At 43.2% G+C, this 19,476-nt stretch overlaps 1 protein-coding gene across 1 annotated transcript in view; it reads right to left on the bottom strand.

Moving 5' to 3' along the window:
* Positions 1 to 15,632, bottom strand: part of IPO5 (importin 5) — a 68,407-nt gene extending 52,775 nt beyond the window's left edge. Inside the window, exons 1-5 of the mRNA XM_073664171.1 lie at positions 15,439 to 15,632; positions 4,964 to 5,044; positions 4,600 to 4,792; positions 1,537 to 1,639; positions 1,174 to 1,270 (exon numbers count right to left, since the gene is read on the bottom strand). Coding sequence (XP_073520272.1) covers positions 1,174 to 1,270; positions 1,537 to 1,639; positions 4,600 to 4,792; positions 4,964 to 5,044; positions 15,439 to 15,519 — 555 coding nt within the window. The 5' untranslated portion in view covers positions 15,520 to 15,632. The remainder of the gene's footprint in view (positions 1 to 1,173; positions 1,271 to 1,536; positions 1,640 to 4,599; positions 4,793 to 4,963; positions 5,045 to 15,438) is intronic.
* Between the last annotated feature and the right edge of the window lie 3,844 nt (positions 15,633 to 19,476).

Here is a 19,476-nt window from a genome sequence, read left to right as displayed (position 1 = left end):
ATCTTCCTGGCAGATAATACGCCACACTGTTAGCTCAGGGAGTCTAACTGACCTTTGTTTAGCTTTCCTCCTGACCGGAATTCTGTTCCTTTGCCTTCTGTGAGATACAGATCATAAGTGACCTTTCTCTTCAGTTCCAGCCAGACAGTAAACAACTTCCGTACAATCCCCCCTGGGGCTCTGCTAAAACACTCCCCTTCTCCCGTGTTAACCCCTCTAGTTGCTGGATGCTTCTGGAGCACAACACTTCCTGTCTCCTGTGCTTGTGTTACTTCTAATAGTTGCTGGATGCTTTTGAAGTAACAGCACTACTTCTGCATGTCACACCCCTACTTAAATGAAACCAGCCACAATTGCAAATACCACCACCTCCTAACACAGCGCTGTTCCAACAATGTCAGCACTAGTGTAACTTTGTTACAGCACTGCTGAGGCAGTGACATCAAGTCAAGAGCGCTGCGGCCAATCACTAGGCTTGATGGCTTATGCAGTCTTCCGCTGCAGAGCCATTGGGAACAGAGATCATCAGCGACACTGTTGAAGTGACGTAACTGCTACAGCCTGTCAACAAAGAGCGGACGCAGCAGTGAAGAGCAATCATTGGAGCAGGGCACGGCAAAAAAATTCTGTTAAAACTCCTTAAAAAAAATACAAGTTTTTAAATGCAGCCACAGCAACAAGAATGAAGACATCCATCAAATATGTCATTGGCTGCATTAAGAGAACTGAAACATAAATGAAAACAGCTCATATTGCTGACTTTTTTCCCAAAGAGAAATTGTAATACTGAACTAATATGGTTTAGCTGACTACTTGTATGCAAATTGCCTCTTCAGAGATGAAGAGGACTTAAAACTCTATAGCGCCACCTATTGGAAGCAGCAATCCTACAAGTCACAATCAACCCTTTAACGAGTCATGCAATATGACTTGGGATAATAGTCAAATCAGAATCTCAATTTGCAGACACGATGCTTCGGGCTATTGGCCCTCGTCAGTGCAAAGTATGAGAACTGATTTGGCTAGGTGAGAGGCTCTGGACTGAGGTCTAAGAGGTAACGTTTCTACTTGTGGAGTGACATATCCGGCTCTGGCATGTCACTCTCCACAAGGAGAAACGTTACCCCTCTACTTGTATGAAAATCTGCACATTAAGGAAGATGAAGTATTTACCTCGGGATGATTCTGGTCTTGCATGCACTGCACAAGCATTCTTTTAATGACTTCTAGATAATGCTGCTGCTGATTTCCAAAAATTCCAGGAAAATTCCTAAGAAAATAAAGCCAGGATTACATAACTATATCAAAATTCCAGTAAAAACACATGAGGCTACCATTCAACTCTATCATAGTAAACCGTTTATATTTAATAAGGATAGTATTAAAGTAAAGCTACAACTTTTCATTAGCTTCATCATGGCAGATTCAAAAGTTCATTTGTACGCTTCTACATATGTTTTTGTGCACATCATAACTTACACCAGACTGATAATACAGGTTCCCTTTAAAGGTGGCCTAATGATAAACATGACATACCAGAAGATATGCAATGCAGATTCACGAAGCCCCACATCTTGAGAATTCACAGAGTCGAACAAGAACTTTAATGCTTCAGGCCACTGATTATTGCCATCATCATCTGACAAAAAAAAAACAAACACCGCAATATTTTAACATTTGTATAGTCAAAATTTTTACAGAACCATACACATTTTAGCATTACCAAAGCAAGTGTAGATTTGGGAATAGGGACTAAAGGATAGAAGTCCATGGCACATCATGTTTCTCGCAGTCTATGTCATGTGCTCACATATTGCGCAGCAATGTCTACTGAGTTTTCATCTTCCCCAGCAGGATGTAGAGATTCTCTTTCCTGTCCATGGAGCTGAAATCTGGGAAGAAACTGGGATCTACTGAAGTGAGTGTCTCTCACAACTAAGTAGTTGGTGCAGTGCAGCCGGAAGTGAGTCTCATCCTCCAAGGCCTCTAGGTCGCAGTGTTGGCAGTCTATCATCTCTGAGCTTGTAGGTCTGTCGGTGCTGAAAAGATTGTGAGCATTTAGTCTGTCTCGTCTGAGGATCTAGTGGCGTTTCTCCAGTTATGGGGTTAGTTTGTAGTCTCTGCACTCTACTTTATGGTCAGTTTCTGTTCGGTGATTACTAGTGATGAGCGAGTATGTTCTGTTAACCCTTTCGGCGAGTATGCTCGGGCCGAGCACCGAGTAGTTACAGCTGCTCGGTGATATGTTTGAATCACTCCTGTGTGCATGATTTGCGACTGTTTGACAGCTTTAGTACATGTAAGGAATGTCTATTTCTTACACATTCCTCACATGTATTAAAGTTGTCAAACAGTTGCAAATCATGCACACGGAAGTGATTCAAACATAACACCGAGCAGCTGTAACTACTCGGCCTGAGCATACTCGCCGAAAGGGTTAACAGAACATACTTGCTCATCACTAGTGATTACATCCTTCCTCCAGTCACTGACATACCTCTCTTGGCCCACGTCTATCAAATTCCCAATTTCAGCTCTTGCTAGGCTGTTGTGATAGGTATTAGGGTAACTTGTTCCAGGGAACCTGGCACGTTTGGACTACTTACATGTAAGGCTTTATAGTGAAGAGTGCTCAGTCTTCTATTTAGGTGAGCCAGAAATGACAGTGCCCTCTTCTTGACTGTTCGGTGTAGAGGGAACCTGCCCAGCACAGCCTGACAGGTACTGTTTGAGGTGCTCAGATGGAAATGGAGAGGATGCTTGCAGAATTCCACCATGACCTGTCTCGGTGTGTGTGAGGACTCCAGACATCACCAACACCCATATGGGAGGATTGGCTTCAATGATGAAGTCAAAATTTTTTCAGCCAGACTCACTGGCAGTAGTTTTTTTTTCAGATGACACAGAAGGTTTTGCAGGCTGTCTTTCAGTATCTTAATGGCTTGTTTCAAGCTCTAAGACTGATGGATTTCCAGGCCAAGGTAAGTGCATCAGTCTGCTCCTGTAAGTGGGTAGTTATTAAACACAAATTAAGGGAACTGGACTGTATATTTCTCTTCTGGAACCCGATTATGTTGTTTGTCTTTAGGTTGACAGGTTGTGGCCATGCTGAATTTCTCCAAGATTTGCAGATGGTCTTGGAGACCTTTCTCAGTAAATGATAGCAGCAGTAGGTCATCAGCATAAAGGCAGAAATTTCAACTTGACGCCAGAGTGGGGGGCACCTGGTGCTGAGGAAGATGCTATTGCTGAGGCCAGCTTATTGATTTAGATGTTGCAGTGCGCTGAACTTAGGCTGCAGCCCTCTGCCTACATGGCTCTGCTGGAAATAGGCCACTCTACGCCCATTTACCTACACACTGCAGCGATTTCAGGAATAGGTCCGGGTGCCACACCGAGTCGAAGGTCTTTTTAAAGTCCACAAAACAGACATTTTACCATGCTTTGTGTTGTGGACATGGCTCAAGATGAGGTTGTGCAAGCTGTAGATGTGGTCAGTGATTTGGCATGAACCCAGATTGGCTTTTGCTGAGAACGTTTGTGCTTAGTAAAGAAAATGAGGATCCTCTTGTTCAGAATGCAGTTGAACACTTTTCCCCAGGTTACTGCTGACATCTCTGTAGTTGGTGGAGTCGTACCCATCTCTGCTCTTGTTGCTTGTGTTGCAAAATTTGCTGAAGTTAAAAAAAAATATTTCCATGCAAAATGGTGGTGTAAAGTAGGTCAACCAAGAAGTGGCATAAAAAGTATCTAAAATGTCTAGCAAGGTGCACCAAATTTATGAATCATGCGTCACTGATACATTTAGTGCAGTGTCCTACTGCCTCATCTAGATTCATGCAGCCTAATAAATTTGCCTCAATGAGTTAAACATTCCTAGTTACAATAAGCTGTCACAGTAGTATGGAGACAGTGCCCACGAGTGGCTACATAGATGACCCTTCCTCCATAGTATTCCTATAACCGCTCTGACAGCCATTTGCCGTCTCCAATCGGGCACTTTAAACCTTATAAGTATATAATATATTTCAAAACACTTCAGAATAAACTATAGTGTACACACAAGGAATAGCAATCTCTGGGCATTATATGACTTGTATCCTACATTTTTACCAATTTACCCTCTTCAAGCCATCTCCGATTTGCAACTGAATGTGGTGGAGGGAGGAGACTGTCTACTGTGAGGTCTACCATAAAGAGAAGACAGAAAAGGGGATTCCTGCTTCATTCCTTACAACAGACAAAATTAGCAGCAGAATAGAGGAAATTATACAGCAATACTGAGCTTTGTAGAGATGTGAATCTAGCTCTCGGATGAGGTACATAACTGGTTACAAATCTTTCGGCCGGTTTTCTCAGTCTGCTCCTCCTCCCTCTATAGTGCACAAAAGAAAAAAGGTGTAACCCGCCACCTCACTGTGCTAGTAGTCAGTCTTTTCTTGACAGAGTTGAACTGTATTTCCAGAGTGGATGACAAGTTCAGAAGTGGCTCATAAGTGCAGAATTCTTGGAAAAGATATTTAACAAATTTTCTCAGTCACATGCACTACTTGTTAACACAAACTTAGTTTAAAGAACAGTTTCCACGTAACACCTTACCAATCAAGTTTCTAGCCAATTCTGCAACAATATCACAGATCTTTTTCCTCATACTGGACTGCGCTTCCAACTGAATGACAAGTAGTAGTTCACTTTTGATAGCATTCTGCACATCAGCTGGAAGAGATGGATAGACTTCTTCAAAGGAAGACGACAAGAGGCGTCGCAGTAGGACAGCTGCCATCTGCCTGGCCTGAAACACAGCCACAAATAGATCTTAGAATGTTCAAAAACCACTGCCATGTATACAGTTATGAGAGTGACTTGGCGGTAGCAGTCAATCATAGCAAATATATCACCCTAATTTTATAAATGTTCCAATCCAAGAGAGCAATTAAATTCCAAATTTCAGGTTTAAGTTTACCTCGTCAGCAGCTGCAGCATTTCGAACTGCTTGCAAAAGAAAAGAGATCTTGGATGGACCATTGATGCTGTCATAGGTTTCCTGCAAAATAAAATCATTAGCTGTCTTTATATGTGGCGCTCTCATAAAAACTAGGCAAGCATACTTTGTCCTATACCGTTATTGTACCTGCCATTAACAAAATTGGATAAGGCTAGTGTGGCAGCGAATTAATATCATAAGATCTACTAGCAAACTAGAAAATATATAATGTTGAATAAGGCAACTGTATTATCAAAATATTACAATTTTAAAGAGGTCAGTCTCACAAACGAATATGACAATTACCAGATAACTAAAAAGCATTCTTAGAATAGGAGAAACAGTAGTAAGGTCTCAAGCACACAGCTATTTCTCAGCTTTATATTGTAAAGAGTTGTACTGCGGTTGCCATCGAGGTGCACGATGCCTCTTTCCCTTCACACACCTTCAATTTCATACAGAGTATTTCATTCATCCAGAATCAAAACAAAAAAATTAGTGGCATGTCAAGGAGTTCGAGTCTGTAACACATGCTTGAAATATTTTCTAAATTGAAGGGCTTATCACAAGACTAACAATATACTCATGTCCTACTTGTGCATAGATATTTTTGGTACCCTCTTTCATATTACATATATAGGGCTTCGTGTAGTTTACTATTCCTTTGGAATAGGGATGTCAAGCTCAAAACACCGAGGGCCAAAATGAAAAACTTGGACTAAGTCGCGGGCCAACTGGTATACAGAATTACGGGCCACCACATAATCCTCCATACAGAATTACGGGCCACCACATAATCCTCCATACAGAATTACGGGCCACCACATAATCCTTCATACAGAATAATGGCCCCACAAAGAGGTGGTGGTTCTGGTGTCGCAAGCCAAATAGAACCATCCTGTGGGCCAGATTTGGCCCACGGGCCAGAGTTTGACATGTGTGCTTTGGATAATAAGGGGCCAGATGCAGCTGATTTCTGAAGGACCTGCTCACCCTTCACCAAGGATCACTGGGGGTCCTAACAAAGACCGTTACAGATTATGAAAAGCCAGTAATCACCATGCAGAAATTAAAGTACAGCAACACGAGTCACTTATACACTTTAGTGGGCAACTGCTAGCACAACCCCTTATGTTTATCCAATGACGACACACAGTTATCAAAAGTAAATGGAATTACAATGAAAATTTATGCAATTCACTAACACGTTCTACATAAATTCCTCAGTTTTCAAAATTTCTTAAAGAGGTTGTCTGGTCTAAAACTACACATTCTATGTGACTACAGACTTGTGAATCCTCAACGCGTGCACTGCACGATGTGAGGATTCTCCAGTGTCAGCGTTCATGTGACCAAAAGTATGCGATATGCATACTCTTAGCCACAATCCGACTGACTGTTTCAGGCCTCACTCAATACACTTGCATTGAGACTGGCCGGGCCCATCTAGTTAGATTGTGCTGGGGAATATGCATATTGCACACTTGTGGTCACATGACCGCAGTTCCCGGCACCGACACTGGAGAATTCTAACAGTAAGCAGTGGGCACAATGTGAGGATTCACAAGTCTGCAGTCACAGAGTGACAACAGACTTGTAGTTTTAGACTGAACAACCCATTTACTGTATCCTGGTATTATGCGACAGGTATAAAGATACTCCGTTATTTGAGCCCTGTCTGCTCAGGTACTGAGGCAGTGCACCCTTCTCAGGTACCGTAGTTCATCTCAAAATAGAAGTGAATGAAAGCAGATCTTCAAGAAGCTGAAATGGCCACTACAGTGTCCAGAGATGTGCTGTTAGGCTCCAATCAGTTATTACATCCAGCCATCGGAGCAAAAACTGCTGATCGTTGGGGCTGCTGTGTGGTGTTTACCCACTGATCTGATACTAATCCCCCATCTTAAGAATAGGTCATCAATATCCTAAAGGTTCATTATCCCATTGGAGAGCTAATAACCTACTAATCAATGATGGGGGGTCAACCACTGGGACACTCAGCAATCCAAACAAGGGGCAGCTGGAACCTGGCTCTACAAAGTCCTATCTTGAACGGAGAAGAGAATGTACAACTCATCATTCAAAATAAAGCTTTCTATATATTAAGACAATAAATCAATTTCTTATCCACAATGAAACCATCAGCTTTGGCAGCATGTGACTCTCCCCACTTCCTTACACAGACAAAGCTTGGCTCAGCAATGACATTGTGGTAATGACATTTCTATAGTTTTCGTGTGCTACATTCCATCTACAATGAAGCAGATCTGCAGACAAGAACATTTTACTTTTCTTAAAAGATCCAGCTTCCCCCACCTTGCTACTGCTGCAGTTTTACCTTTTTTTTATTACATTTTTCAGCTTTAAAAATTCACTGTGGTGTGAAGTGCAATGTAAAAAAGTCAGGCAATTTTGTGATTGATAGGCTTAACTTTTTTAGGTGTTCATTATGCCGTGTGATTAACTTTATTCTGCTGATCAAATATATATACCAACCAGTAAATTTAAAAATATAATCTTTATTCTGTAGTCAAAGGTACAGCTGTGGAGTCAGTATAAAATGGACTAACTGCGACTTCTAAAAAATATAATAAATTGGGTTCAGTAGACGAATCTGTGCTGCACTTTATGTACATGCTCAGTAGTGACGCAGGGCTGTGGAGTCAGGGAGATTGAGGAGTTGGAGGTTTGGCTTACAGACTCCACAGCCCTGGTCAAAGGGGCAGTATGATTGTTTCTTGCAGGAGCTGTAATGGTTATTGGTACAAGGACGGGTTCGCATGCCTCCCATCTCACCACTCAGATGCTGCAGTGACTATACACCCCCCCCCCCCCTCCATCAACAGATTAGGTTTTCAGGAACTCCTTAGTATTGAACAGGTGAGAGAACCTGTGGCATTTTTTGGTGCATTGATAATTCCATCACCTGTGCAAAACTAAGGAGATCCTGAAAACCTGATCTGTTGGGTGGTCCTGAGGACTTTAGTTGAGAAACACTGGACTAAGGCATCTAAGGGGCTACGCTGCAGCGATTGACAGTTGCAGGTAAGTGTCAGCTGTATAAAACAGCACTCAGCTTCACAGCCTACTCCATACACTACACCAGACAAATTACGTACATGTGCATGATACGTTAAAAAGGTGTTAAAGAGCAGTTGTCACCAAAATGTTCCTCTACTACGGTATGTATTTGGGGCAATCATAGAATTATATGATAAATCTACTTTGCTGTGATTCCTTGCAGTTGTCCTTAATTTTATCTGCATACATCAGTAAAAAAGCTGCTAATAAATCAGGGCTGTGGAGTCGGTAAGCCAAACCATTTCCCCGACTCCGACTCCAGAGCACAGCCTCACTACTGAGCGTGTACATAAAGTGCAGCACAGATTCATCTCAAGTAAAAGCAGAGATCAGGAATAGAACAGACATTTATAGGACATTTCATAACTTTCCCAAATTCTTATGAAAACATTTACAGCACATCCTGCATTGTGCTAATGAACTTAATTTATTATGTATTTTAGGAGTCGGTCCATTTTATTCTGACTCCCGACTCCACAGCCCTGCAAAAAAATATTCACTATTGGTTTTACCCTTGTCAGGGCATGTTAATATAAATTAAATGAGTAACTAACCTTTAGCTTTTTTTTTTGCACTTTAGTTGCTTGCAAATTGGTGGGGGTCTGGCTCGAGACCCCAACCAAACAAAAAAAGACAAAACTAACCAAAACATAGAAGTGTGCAGCTCCGGAGGCAGGAGAGGAGTGCACAGCAGATGTATACACACAGAGTGGAGTACAGATTCAATAGAAAGTATTTGACTTTTTAATGAATCTATACTCCGATCTGTGAGCGCACTCAAGCAAATGTGTGCTTATCGAGCTGCACACTTCTCAGCTATCTTTTGATTGGTGGTGGTCTCAGGTCCCAAATCCCCACCAACCTGCAAGCAATAGAAGTGAATAAAAACTGACAAATGCTTACTCATTAAGTACCTGATTATGAGACCTAATACTCTGCTGAATCTGACGAGAATACTTTCATTCCATCTATTACTGCTCCGTGGTTCATTGATCTCATATGGGCCTCAGTTTGTAAAATCTTCAGAAATACCTTGTAGGTCAGCATTGGGCATAAGAACGACTGTGGAAAGTGACAATTGATTCTAGTAGGCGCTGTGCACCAAGGATCTATGATCACATATAGCTTCTTTAGAGACAGGCTGAGCCTGCACAGCATAAGACCTTAAAGGACTTGGGGCAATATCTAAAGAAAGGTGCACAGAACAATTATGAACGCTATGGCGGAACTAACTAGCAAGTCCTGCATCTTTAAATATATTTCATATTTTATAATACCCACTTTCAAATTACTGATCTTTTTATTGCATGAACAGACTTAATTCAGATCAAAACTAAATTTCAGTTTATGGGTTTTTTTTTACTTTCTTTGCCATTGATCCACCAACTAACCAGTGAATATTCTGACAATTAATTGAAGCAAATTTTTCCTGCGTTAGCGGAGGACTGAATATGCTATCAGGTTCCACTATAGGTTATAACTGTTAATTGGAAATTTCAGTGGCAGAACCACTTGTGATCAGCATTTGCTTGAGAATTCTTAACTAAAGAAAACCGATTGATGCCTACACATTTTTCACAGACAGCGTTTTTTCCGTGCAGAAATGGCCCAAATTGGCTAGGGAATCCTTCTGCAAGCAAATGCAATGACAATCCTGAAGTGCTGTGCACATGGATCAGGAATTTTCCTGTCAAGGTTTGCATTGTGTTTAAATCTGCAGCATGTCAATACTTTGTGCGTTTCTGCAGCGTTTCTCACCCAATGACTTCAATTGAGTCAGTTAAACCCGCAGTAAAAACACAGGTATAAAAAAATTTGCAGATTAGCTGCAGATTTTTGCTGCGTATTTGACTTACTCAATTGAAGTCAATGGGTCAAAAACGCATAAAGTATTGACTGCGGGTCACAAGCGTCAGCTGTGAAGACCTTAATCCTCCCATCAGCCTATAGCTGCTGCCGCTGATGAAAGCGAGAGCAGGCGTCGCTGATAGGAGCTGTCATCAGCCAGCATGTGCTCACAGAGTAAAAAAAAAAAAAAAAAAAAAAAAAAAAAAGTCAAAATAAACAGATATTAAAATAAAAAACACACTATACTCACCTATCCGTCATATTCACAAGTGTCCCACAGCGATCGGATCACCCGGCAGCATTCTATACACTGATAGGAGCGTGATCGCTCCCAGCAGTGTATAGTACTGAGCTGCCGGGAGAGGTCACACGAGTTCATCAGCTGAGTGATTATTTTCTTATGCAGCAGTGGTGCAGTGAGGTCACAAGGCAAAGGATGTACCCCATTTTTTAGTTATTCCTTTGTTTTTTAGATTTGAGTCCAATAATATTTCATCTTTTAAATTTAAGCATATATATCTTCATTTTCCAGGGCTAGCTTGTAGCCCTGGGTTTTGTTTGTTAGAAATCAGAAGTGGTATGCAATCTTCATTTTTTGTGGTATTTTCATGTTAATCATAGTTATATAAGTGGTGTCTATCAAGCCTGTGTGGCTCAAGATTTCTGCACTATAGGCTTCCATATTAAAAAAGTATACCAAGGAGCAACTTTTCTATATTTAAGAAAAGCCTGTGTATGGAATAGAGCAACATTACACAATTCCATAAGGTAGGAAAAAAGGTATACAATAGTAAGATTGAAATCAAAGGTACACCATGGGCACAATATGGCAAATGTATACAGTAATGTGAATTTACCACGATGCAGAGTTCAATCTGTGCTTTCCACTATAGTCCAAAACTGTTCCAAACTGTCTCCAAGAGAGGTCTAACTGTCTCCTAAAGATTTGAGAAGTCAAACCATCCTGCATTCATAACATACAGTTAATGATATCACTGATGAGATCAACTTATGCACAGGTAAGTGCTGCTGCATTGAAACGATGATTGCAGACATTAAAGTGTTCCTATACAATAGGGTGTCCAGCATGGATAATAATGGATGAAGTCTTTGAATAGACTGAAATTAACTGAAAACGCAGGCCTTTCTTTCTGGTAACAATTGAGAAAGAAAGTGCTGAACTGTGCTATTCAATGATGTCACTGATAAAAACTACCCGCCAATGAGACTGCTGGGACAGATTCCCCTACAAGCATCACAATGTGCCCTGCTGAGGAAGGATTAAGTCACAGTCACTCTAACAAAGACCTGAGCTGCCTGTGGAATATTTCAACTGAGAATAGTTAGGCTATGTTGTGTGACCAACTTAGATGCTTTAAATGCTGCATCTGTAGTGTAAAAAAAAAAAAAAAAAAATTAAAGAAAAAAATATAAAAATAACCTGTATACTCACCTCTCCGGTGTGCTCCCGGCGGCGTCCTCTCTCCTCGGCGTCCCGCAGTGTACTAGCAGGACCTGCAGTGACGTCATTTAGTCAGCTGATGGTCATGCGACCATCACCTGACTGCTGACGTCAGCGGTCGCGTGACCATCAGCTGACTAAATGACATCACTGCAGGTCCTGCAAGTACACCGCGAGAAAACGAGGAGAGAGGACGCCGCCGGGAGCAGACCGGAGAGGTGAGTATACAGGTTTTGTTTGTTTTTTTAACTTTATTTCTTTCTTTCACCACGTGGTAGCCGGGATGAAGAGGAGTTGCAGTCTCCTCTTCATCCCGGGTACCACACGCACCGCGATTACGCTGCAAATTTGCGGCCATTGAATTTAATTGAAACACAGCAAATCCACATATACATTGCGAGTTTGCTGCGTTTCAATGTTCCTCAATGGCCGCGAATTTGCAGCGTAATTGCGATAGAAATGGTCATGCTGCATTTTGAAACGCCATGCGAATTCGGCGCACTAATTAGCGCATTATGTGCACAGCACATCCGAATTCACATTGCTTTGCATGGCAGACGGTTTTACAAGCGTTTTCGAGGCCGTAAAAACGCTACAAAAATGCTACGTGGGCACATTGACTAATCACTCTTAGGCTATGAGCTACTAAATTGTATTTATATTCCCAGATTCACAACAATCTGTTGCACTTCTGCCGCACAAGAGTCAGACCCCTAATATCTAATACTGATAGCCTATCAATATTTAACAGCTGTATAACCGCTTTAAAGTGATACCATTTCTGGAGCTACTTTAAATTTATAGTACATTTTAAATGGTGATGTGTTTCTATTAACTTTTCCTCTGACTTTTCCACTTCTGGTTTTGGTTTACAGAAACTGGTAAAAAAATGTCCAAATACTGACAGTGTGAATATGGCCTAAGAGGGATTAACTGCAGCAGCTGTAGAGGAGCATGTGTGAAGTTTGGGCATCCTTGCAAAAAAAAAAAAAAAAATTAACATGATGACTTATGACACTGGTCCAGAGTTGAAGTATGTTGCATGGACCTTATATCACTAATTCTATGAATGTTAAGGTTTGGTTTTTTTAAATACTTTTAAGAAGAATTTTATTAACAAAATATCCATTGAATTTATATCCTGCCGGATTCATTATTCCATGTGGACTTCCCCAACTAATAGCGCCCAAGGGGCAGTATTTTTCTATGGACTTCCCGTTTTATAAAGGGAATCTGCCAGCAGGCTTTTGTTACCTCATCTCAGAGCAGCCTGATGTAGGCAGAGACCCTGAATCCAACGATGTATCAGTTCTGACACCATCAGCTTTTAGATTTAGTAGGAAGCAGAGCTGAGAAAGCTAACCCTGCCCACACCAGGCTCTGTGTACAAATTTCAGACAGAGGTGCTTGTCACAGGGGGGTGCGTCAGACTGTGCTGCTGTGCCCCAGCAATGATAAGCTCTTGGTGGTAAAGCAATCAATGCAAGCAAACAAAACCACAGAGCTTGATAAGCGAGGCATGGCTGAAATCTGTGTTTTAACCCTTAACTCATGCTATCTTCAGATTACATAGCAAAAGCCTGCTGACAGAATCACATCACAACCAGAATTTGTCATGTGTCAGCTATTGAGTAAGGCTGTCCGCAAATAAACTTCCCACCCAGTGATGTGGCAGTCACATCTAGAGAATAAATGCAGGAGGTAGCTGCAGGACAGGGCAGTTCTCAACATAAATGTTGTCCTGAAAGGTGGTACATGCATTTATGATACGTTTAAATGGATTATCCGGGGCTATTTTTTTTTTTACTACGAATTTAACAACGAAGAGGCAGGTTGCTAACTACCTCTTTCCATCGATCTGTGACAACGGTTCTGCGGCTTCCGCCAACGTCACACCTACAAAGCAGCAGCTTCTCTTCTGCTCTGTTGACTGTGTTTAACTGCTAATGTCATTCTGATTGACAGCCAGCTCCCCACTGCCTGACTGCTGCAGAGCTGGCTGACAATCAGCATGACACCAGCAGACAAGCTTTGTCGACTGGGCAGCCCAGAAAAGGAAAAGCTGCTTTGTTGATGTGAAGCAGCAGAATCGCCGGTAGGAGCGGTTAGTTACCTCTCTGAGCTGCTGATGGGTAGAACAGGCAGGTAGTTAGCAACTATGTACTTGTTAGTTCTTAGGCCCATAGTCAAAAAAATAAAATAGTCCTTGAACACCCCTTTAAAGAGGACTTGTCATCATTGGCTAGTTTTTGCTCTTATTTTATTCATGCTGGCCCTTTGACTATGTTAATGTCAATTTTTGTGGTCTTTAGAAATTGGGCGTTGCCTATAGGGAAATAATGCAGTACAGGGTAAAGTCACGCTCGAGGAAACCTTGTAGATTGGTGAAGACCAAAACAATTTGCACAAAATAAAAAGGCTTTTATGTCTGGAACAGTATTGCAGATTTAAAGAAAACAAAAATTGTCCACTTGCTCTGGTGACATGTCCTCTTTAAATCATATCCTGTAGACATCTCTAATTAGAGTATCTCTTTAAACTGGTAGTTACCATTACCTAGGAGGTGCTAAATTCTCAGATTGTTAAAACAGATTCTGCTAATACGCATTCTCCGAACTTGAAAAGTCAAATATATGCCCTCATTAACTATCACACTTAAGTAGATGCCTGGTGAAAATCATTTTATTTTAGGGAACACTATTACCCTGGATTTACACTTTACGATTTAAGGTATTAAACATGTTTGCCGATGGACAGTCGTAACCTATTTACACAGACCGTGCTAATAATGCACAGAACAATCTGTAATTTATCGTCCTGTGTCCATAGGCCGCAACTGATCTCAGCAGAACACGTCCAGCTCACATCACATGATTATTGGGAGCAGCGCTCCGCAGGCAGGACTCTAAAGACCGAATCAACTGCTTTGGCTGATTCCAATGAAATTGTCACCCCTGTTAAACATGCAAGCCAGGGTAGGCACCACTGTTCTAGATTTTCTTCTCTGGGGCAATATGGAAATGGCGTATTCCAAAGAAATGCCTTACATCCCATATAACAATGTATTTTATTTTCTAATCACCACAGAGTCTCTAAAATATAAGCCATCATTTATGGCTATTAGATGAATGGAGGGAGCATAGCAGCCGTCAATGTCCAGTTTATTCAGCATTTCAGGAGGCAAATATCAGGGAACCCACAAATCACAGTAAATAGAATGTGATTGGGGCTTCATACCAAAACTTGCCGTATACTGCAATGTGTGTGCACCTGAGTAACACGAGTGACATCTTCAGAAACTGCTCACAAAGATGGAACGTTAATCTAAAGTAGGAGAAAAAATATATATATTTTTGACCAATTTGGGACTGAAGGGTCTTGAATGCTTAGGCCCCAACAACATGGAAATCTTGGCAGTGTCTCTGGATGCCTCCTCCAGGGTGACACTTAAAGAGTCTGTACTTGCGGAGTAACGTGCATGGTCATCGGTATAAATTATTCGTCTGTTGGGCACGGGGGAAGCAAAAATCTGAATTTTTATATTTTATTTTTTGCCTTCAACTTGCAAATAGAAATCGACCTGTGGACATTAATTATGGCAGAAAAGCTTCCACCCCTGGAGATCTGCTGCGTTATCACAGCTCCTGGCGGGTGACATGATCACCTTCCAATAATTCCCTGATATTGGGAACCCAGATAACTACAATGTAGGGGACATAGCGGCTCAGGTCCTGGTCACTGCTCTATGGAGTCGCCCAGCATCAGGATACACGTCCTGGGTCACTAGAGGAAGTTTTCCCGGGACTTGCAGTCCTGTACGAGGAGCAGGAGGCCACAGATGTCCCAGCACCCGGGCTCGTGTCTGCTGCACTGAGCGCATGGGAAGTTTATGGCGACCTGCCGGAGCAACGTGTCCATCAGTCACGAGAGGAGCCGGTAACGGGCGGAGCTGGCGTGGAGCGCCGCGCTCTGCTAACACGTGGGCCGCGTCTGGGACATGAGGAGACAGGGACCTGCACAGGAGCCGCACCGCCGCACTCATCGTCCCCCCTGCCCCGCTCACCTCGGCCTGCTTCCTGGTGCCGTTGTCGGGGCTCAGCAGATTCTGGAGGAGCAGGTAGAATTGCTGCTGCTCGGCCGCCATGTCCGCAGCTCTACACACAGGGAGAGAGCGAGAGAGAGGGCGCGACACTGAGCGCGGGCCGGAGAGCTGCCTGCCGGGGGGCGGGGCCACGGAGGAGGGACACTGGCCAGGCCGCGCTCTGACCTCACACGCCCCGCACGCCGGACAGTCTCTGGCACGCCATTGGGCCAGATTGGCAGGGGGCGGAGTCTATGGCGGGTGAAGCCGGCAGGAGGCTTTTGGCGCAGCCGGGGAGACGGTTTGGAGGAGGCAGCTGATTGGTTCCTGGTGGAGCAGCTGGTTGAACAGGAGGTGTATCCATGAGAGACTGTCAGGCGATGACGTAAACCTGACCAGAGGATGCTGGAAGCGTCTGTGTCATAAGACGCGCGGGAGTGTGGAAAGCGCGGGAAATGTGGCAGCCAAGTTTCCAGTCAGTGACACTGGGATGTGTGCAGCATATGCGCTGGACCGAGTGCCCGGCTTCTCTCACCCCGACCTGTCTTATGCAGTTTACATGCTACATGTACGGACCTGTGTCACTCCTGTTGGGACACCACTGTGACCCATGGACCCCTCCCTCCATTCATACTCTCCTGACAGGGTTAAACAGCATCCACCGCACTCAGGTTACAGGTGTATTTAGGTTCCAGCAGTTAATGGGAAGTTCTACAATTTAATAATCTGGTTTCTGTACCAAATCTAGGGTCAGACTGGATGCCTAGGGCCCGCCCTACTGCTACTTACGATGCTGAAGTTGGTTTCTTATTCGGGGCTGAGTTGGTTTCTTATTCGGCAATTTCTTTTTTGCTGTTTTTTACAGGTTAAATTAAAAAAAATAGATAAATAAATGAAAAAATATATTGCAGCGAGGTGCCCTGATGTGAAAACGCTTAAAAGCAGCTACAAATGTCATAAAACTGGCACAAAAATGGGCATCAAAGTGGGCACTGGAGGGTGTTACTGAAAGGGTTAAATGACTTTGGGCCACTAATCTCATACCAGTATTTCATACGTAGTGATGGCCCACATCAAATTCAGATTCCTCCAGCCTGGTCCAAATGGGTTCTGGTCATCAAAATGGGCATCAAAGTGGGAAAATAGCCACTTTTCACAGATTTCAATAAGTAACTGGTGTTTTTCATTGGTTAAATAACTTTGGGCCACTAATCTCACACCACCACTACATATATAGTGATGGCCCACATAATATTCAGGTCACTCCAGGCTGGACAAAATGGGATCTGGGCATCAAAATTGGCAAATAGCCACTTTTCACAGATTTGAATAAGTAACTGGTGTTTTTCAGGGGTTAAATGACTTTGAGCCATTGATCTCACACTGCCACTACATACATAGTGATGGCCCACATCAAATTCAGGTTCCTCCAGCCTGGCCCAAATGGGTTCTGTGCATCATAATGGGCATCAAAGTGGGTAAATAGCCACTTTTCACAGATTTGAATAAGTGTTACTTATCGGCCACTGATCTCATGAGTGCTGCGTGCAGTATATAGCCAATATGAGCTGTGTGTGCTGTATACTGCCAGCGAGAGCGCTATATGGCCAACGGGAGTGCTATGTGTGGTATATGGCCAATGTGAGCGCTGTGTGGCAGTATATGGTTAGCGTGAGTGCTGTGTGTGGTCTGTTTGTAGTGTGGAGTAAGTGAGGAGTGGCAATGCCACTCATCATTTTTTACACCACTAAGGTAGAGTAAATTACACCAAAAAAGTACAACAGTCCAAGGCTTAAGTAACATTTCTGGTGGAGCAGCAGTTGCAAGATGTGCCTTAATCACTAATATGCACATGTTTTAAAGACATGAAGAATCTGGAGGAAGTTCAGAGAAGGGCAACCAGAATGGTGACAGGTCTGCTAACAATGTCCTATGAGGAACGGTTAGAGGATCTAGGAATGTTTAGCTGCAAAAGAGAAGACTAAGAGGAGACTTAATAGCTGTCTACACATATCTGAAGAGCTGCCACAGTGTAGAGGGCTCGTCCTTATTCTCATTCACACATGGAAACACGAGAAGCAATGGGGATACAGATTAGATATTAGAAGACACTGTTTGATAGGGGGTGATCTATCAGTGGAACAGGCAGCCACGAGAGGTGGTGAGTAGTGTTGAGCGAGTATGCTCGTTGCTCGAGATTTACGAGCATACTCGGGCGAGAACCTCTTATCATCGGACTGCTCGGCGTGTAAGTTTTTCCCGTTCCGTGAACATGATTTGCGACTGACAGCTTTAACACGTGATGAATGCCTGTTTTCTCAGCATTCCTCACATGTAATAAAGCTGCCAAACAGTCGCAAATCATGTTCACAGAACAGGAAAAACGTACACGCTGAGCAGTCCGATGATAAGAGGTACTCGCCCAAGTATGCTCGTAAATCTCGAGCAACAAGCATACTCGAGCAACACTAGTGGTGAGTTCTCCTTCAATGGAAGTCTTCTGAGACTAGACAGACATCTGTCTGAGATGGCTTGGTGACTCCTGCAGTGAGCAGAGCAGTAGCATAGCTACTCAGGGGGCAAAGGGTGCGGCGACCCCAGGCCCCACACTCTGAGGGGCCCACGCAGAACGAAGCTAATTTCAACTGTATCAGTGTACGCCGATGCAGTTAAACTCTACAGCAGAGCATGGAGACATGATCTCCCTGCACTGACGCTATATGGCCCATGAGCTGGTTGATACACTTCAAAGCAATGAGGGAGGGAGCATCAGCTGTCGCTTCCTCCCCCACCATTCTTACTCTGCGTCTGACATCTCAGCACGATGATGTCACTAAGTGGCGTCCTCTACTCTGAGATGTGTGACGCTTCAGAACAAAGCTGTGGCGACCGGATCAGCAGGGAATGATGAGGTGAGCATTGTATTTTAGTATTTTTTAGAACATTGGGGTGGCCTTTAAACTGTAATGAGGACTATGGGGGTGCATTATACTGTATGGACTATGGGGTGCATTATACTATATAGGGGTGCATTGTACTGTATGGACTATGGAGTGCATTATACTATATGGGAGTGCATTATACTGTATGGACTATGGGGGTGCATTATACTGTATGGACTATGGGGTGCATTATACTGTATGGACTATGGGGGTGCATTATACTGTATGGACTATGGGGTGCATTATGCAGTATGGACTATGGGGGTGCATTATACTGTATGGACTATGGGAGTGCATTATACTGTATGGACTATGGGGGTGCATTATGCAGTATGGACTATGGGGGTGCATTATGCAGTATGGACTATGGGGGTGCATTATACTGTATGGACTATGGGAGTGCATTATACTGTATGGACTATGGGGGTGCATTATGCAGTATGGACTATTGGGGTGCATTATGCAGTATGGACTATGGGGGTGCATTATGCAGTATGGACTATGGATGCATTATACTGTATGGACTATGGGGGTGCATTATACTGTATGGACTATGGGGGTGCATTATGCAGTATGGACTATGGGTTTGCATTATGCAGTATGGACTATGGGGGTGAATTATGCAGTATGGACTATGGGGGTGCATTATGCAGTATGGACTATGGGGTGCATTATGCAGTATGGATTGTGGATGCATTATACTGTATGGACTATGGGGGTGCATTATACTGTATGGACTATGGGGGTGCATTATACTGTATGGACAGTGTGAAGGTTTGTGTGGGGTCCATCATGCTGTATGGGGGCCATTATATCGTGTGGAGAGGTGGGGGGCCATTATATTGTATGTAGGCCCATTATATTGCATGGAGTGCTGTGCGGGGGCACAGTTGGGGGATCATACTGTGTTGGGGGTCACCATACTTTTCCGGGACAGTTGAGGGGTGAGGTTCAGTAGGAGAGCACACAGTACCAGTAGTATGGACACACATGACACCGGCTCAGTATTGGGGTATCAGCAGGATAAGGAGTTTGTGCAGCTTGGAGATAAATGGCGACGCTGCCTGAAATGTGAGAA

The sequence above is a fragment of the Phyllobates terribilis genome, unplaced genomic scaffold (assembly GCF_046119375.1).
Source record: "Phyllobates terribilis strain yellow unplaced genomic scaffold, ASM4611937v1 Scaffold_2__4_contigs__length_985480577, whole genome shotgun sequence".
Taxonomy (NCBI): Eukaryota; Metazoa; Chordata; class Amphibia; order Anura; family Dendrobatidae; genus Phyllobates; species Phyllobates terribilis.
Note: the sequence above shows the minus strand (reverse complement) of the source record. Positions and strands in the feature narration are given on the sequence as shown.